The 1,651-nt window shown below is 39.7% G+C and overlaps 1 protein-coding gene across 1 annotated transcript; it reads right to left on the reverse strand.

The window, feature by feature from the left end:
* Positions 1-562: 562 nt before the first annotated feature.
* LOC149578031 (cytosolic sulfotransferase 5-like) lies at positions 563-1,446 on the reverse strand. Its single transcript, XM_089795858.1, has one exon. It carries the CDS (start codon positions 1,364-1,366, stop codon positions 563-565), a length of 804 nt encoding a protein of 267 aa, XP_089651984.1. The 5' UTR covers positions 1,367-1,446.
* Positions 1,447-1,651: the final 205 nt, after the last annotated feature.

A 1,651-nucleotide genomic window follows, 5' to 3' on the forward strand; every position in this document is an offset into this window, starting at 1 on the left:
TTAAGTAAGTCTGTTGTATTCATTGTTTTTGATGTATAGAAAGCAGCCAAGAAATCAATAGGCTTAAAATGGCCCCTACTCATTTAACATTTACCAGTGATTCAACTTGCTCCTTTCATATTTCTTATTTATTAGTGTCCCACGTAAGAATATTCAGACTAGCAACCTAAACCTTTGATGAAAATGATTGTTGTTCCACCATAGAGATTTGACGACAAGAATGCATTTTTATTTGTTAAAATTGAACTTGGATTACACATGGCCAGAGAAAAGAGCAAGTAACATATCAAGTATACATACAAATCTCACTTCTCATGACAACGAAGCAAAGCGTGTATTAAATTTACTGTTCAACTATTGCGTCACAAAGACCATTACTGCCAGAGGATTTCGACAGCCTGTAGATTTACAGATGCTTGTGGTTGGAATAATTCATAGATTAGCCTTCTTGAGACATGGAAAGAAAAGAGAATTCATTTTTATTGATTCTAGAATACTTTATTTGCGCACTACTGAAAAGATGGACGCGCAGAACAAAGAGTTGTTTAGAAAATTTTGTATGTCAGAGTTCATACTTGAGGAAAAGTCCTGCTTCGTGAAACCTATTATCCACTGCCAAATCCATACGGCTATTCATTTCTGGAGTGAAATGATTCTTCCAGTCACCCACTTCACCTTTGCGGAAAAAAAATCGATTACTATATATGAAATTCGGTTTGCCCTTTGCGTTAACGTCTAGAGTGGAAAGAGATTGAAAGCTGCATTGACTATCTATTCTACAAATGTCTTCTTCTGTCAGAGAAGATTGCCCCAGAAAATCTGAAATCTTCTTGATCTGCGACAAAGAATCTGCCTTCATATCTTCGTAAGTCAAAAACAAGATGTTACTCTGGTTCCTACTGGCGTTCCAAAAGCCTAAGACGTGATCAACAAAAGGACCAAAGAGAGAGACACCGTTAACGAAGGACTCGAAGAATACTTCCTTGGAAACTGGAGCTGTGGTTTCACCAGTGAAGAGAGTTTGCATTGCGGGCAAGAACTTCCAGTGGGAAACGAAAGCGTCCTTGGGATTTCGAGCAACGTAAATGATTCGGCAGCCCAGAGACCTGATTTGAGGCGGAAGAGCGGTGAACGGAAGATGGGTGGACAGCAACCTCGGGGACGGCATGTCTGCAATTGCTTGTGAAATGTCAAACCTTTCTATGTAGGGAATCAATTCATGTGCATTCTTCCCCTCCAAAATGTTGCCCTTGCTTTTGCTCATAATGCTGGCAACAATGGCTTTCACCCAGATGGTTCCCGTCTTCATTCCGGAGCATACAAACACGTCGTCCTTCCGTGCTTCAAACTTTGTATACATATTCATCACTCCTTCCAAATAACGTTGGGCTCGTAGAAGAAGCCATCATGATCAACAAGCTCAATTCCATAGGGAGGTTGGGGCCTTCCAGCAGAAAAATTCGAGCCCTCGGACATACTGAAACACAGAATGCAGATTGTATGAAGAGACAACTGGCAGGATAATAATGCTAACCATAACAGCAGGTAGATACAACTCACAATATAAAGCAAATCATCAATCTAGTATAGAAAGAAAAAATACAATTTCGTGAAGGCACTTTCAATAATGGATATTTTCAATTTAGAGTGC

This window comes from Cupressus sempervirens, chromosome 1 (assembly GCF_028749045.1).
Source record: "Cupressus sempervirens isolate cs-2001-9-10 chromosome 1, ASM2874904v1, whole genome shotgun sequence".
In the NCBI taxonomy this organism is placed as follows: Eukaryota; Viridiplantae; Streptophyta; class Pinopsida; order Cupressales; family Cupressaceae; genus Cupressus; species Cupressus sempervirens.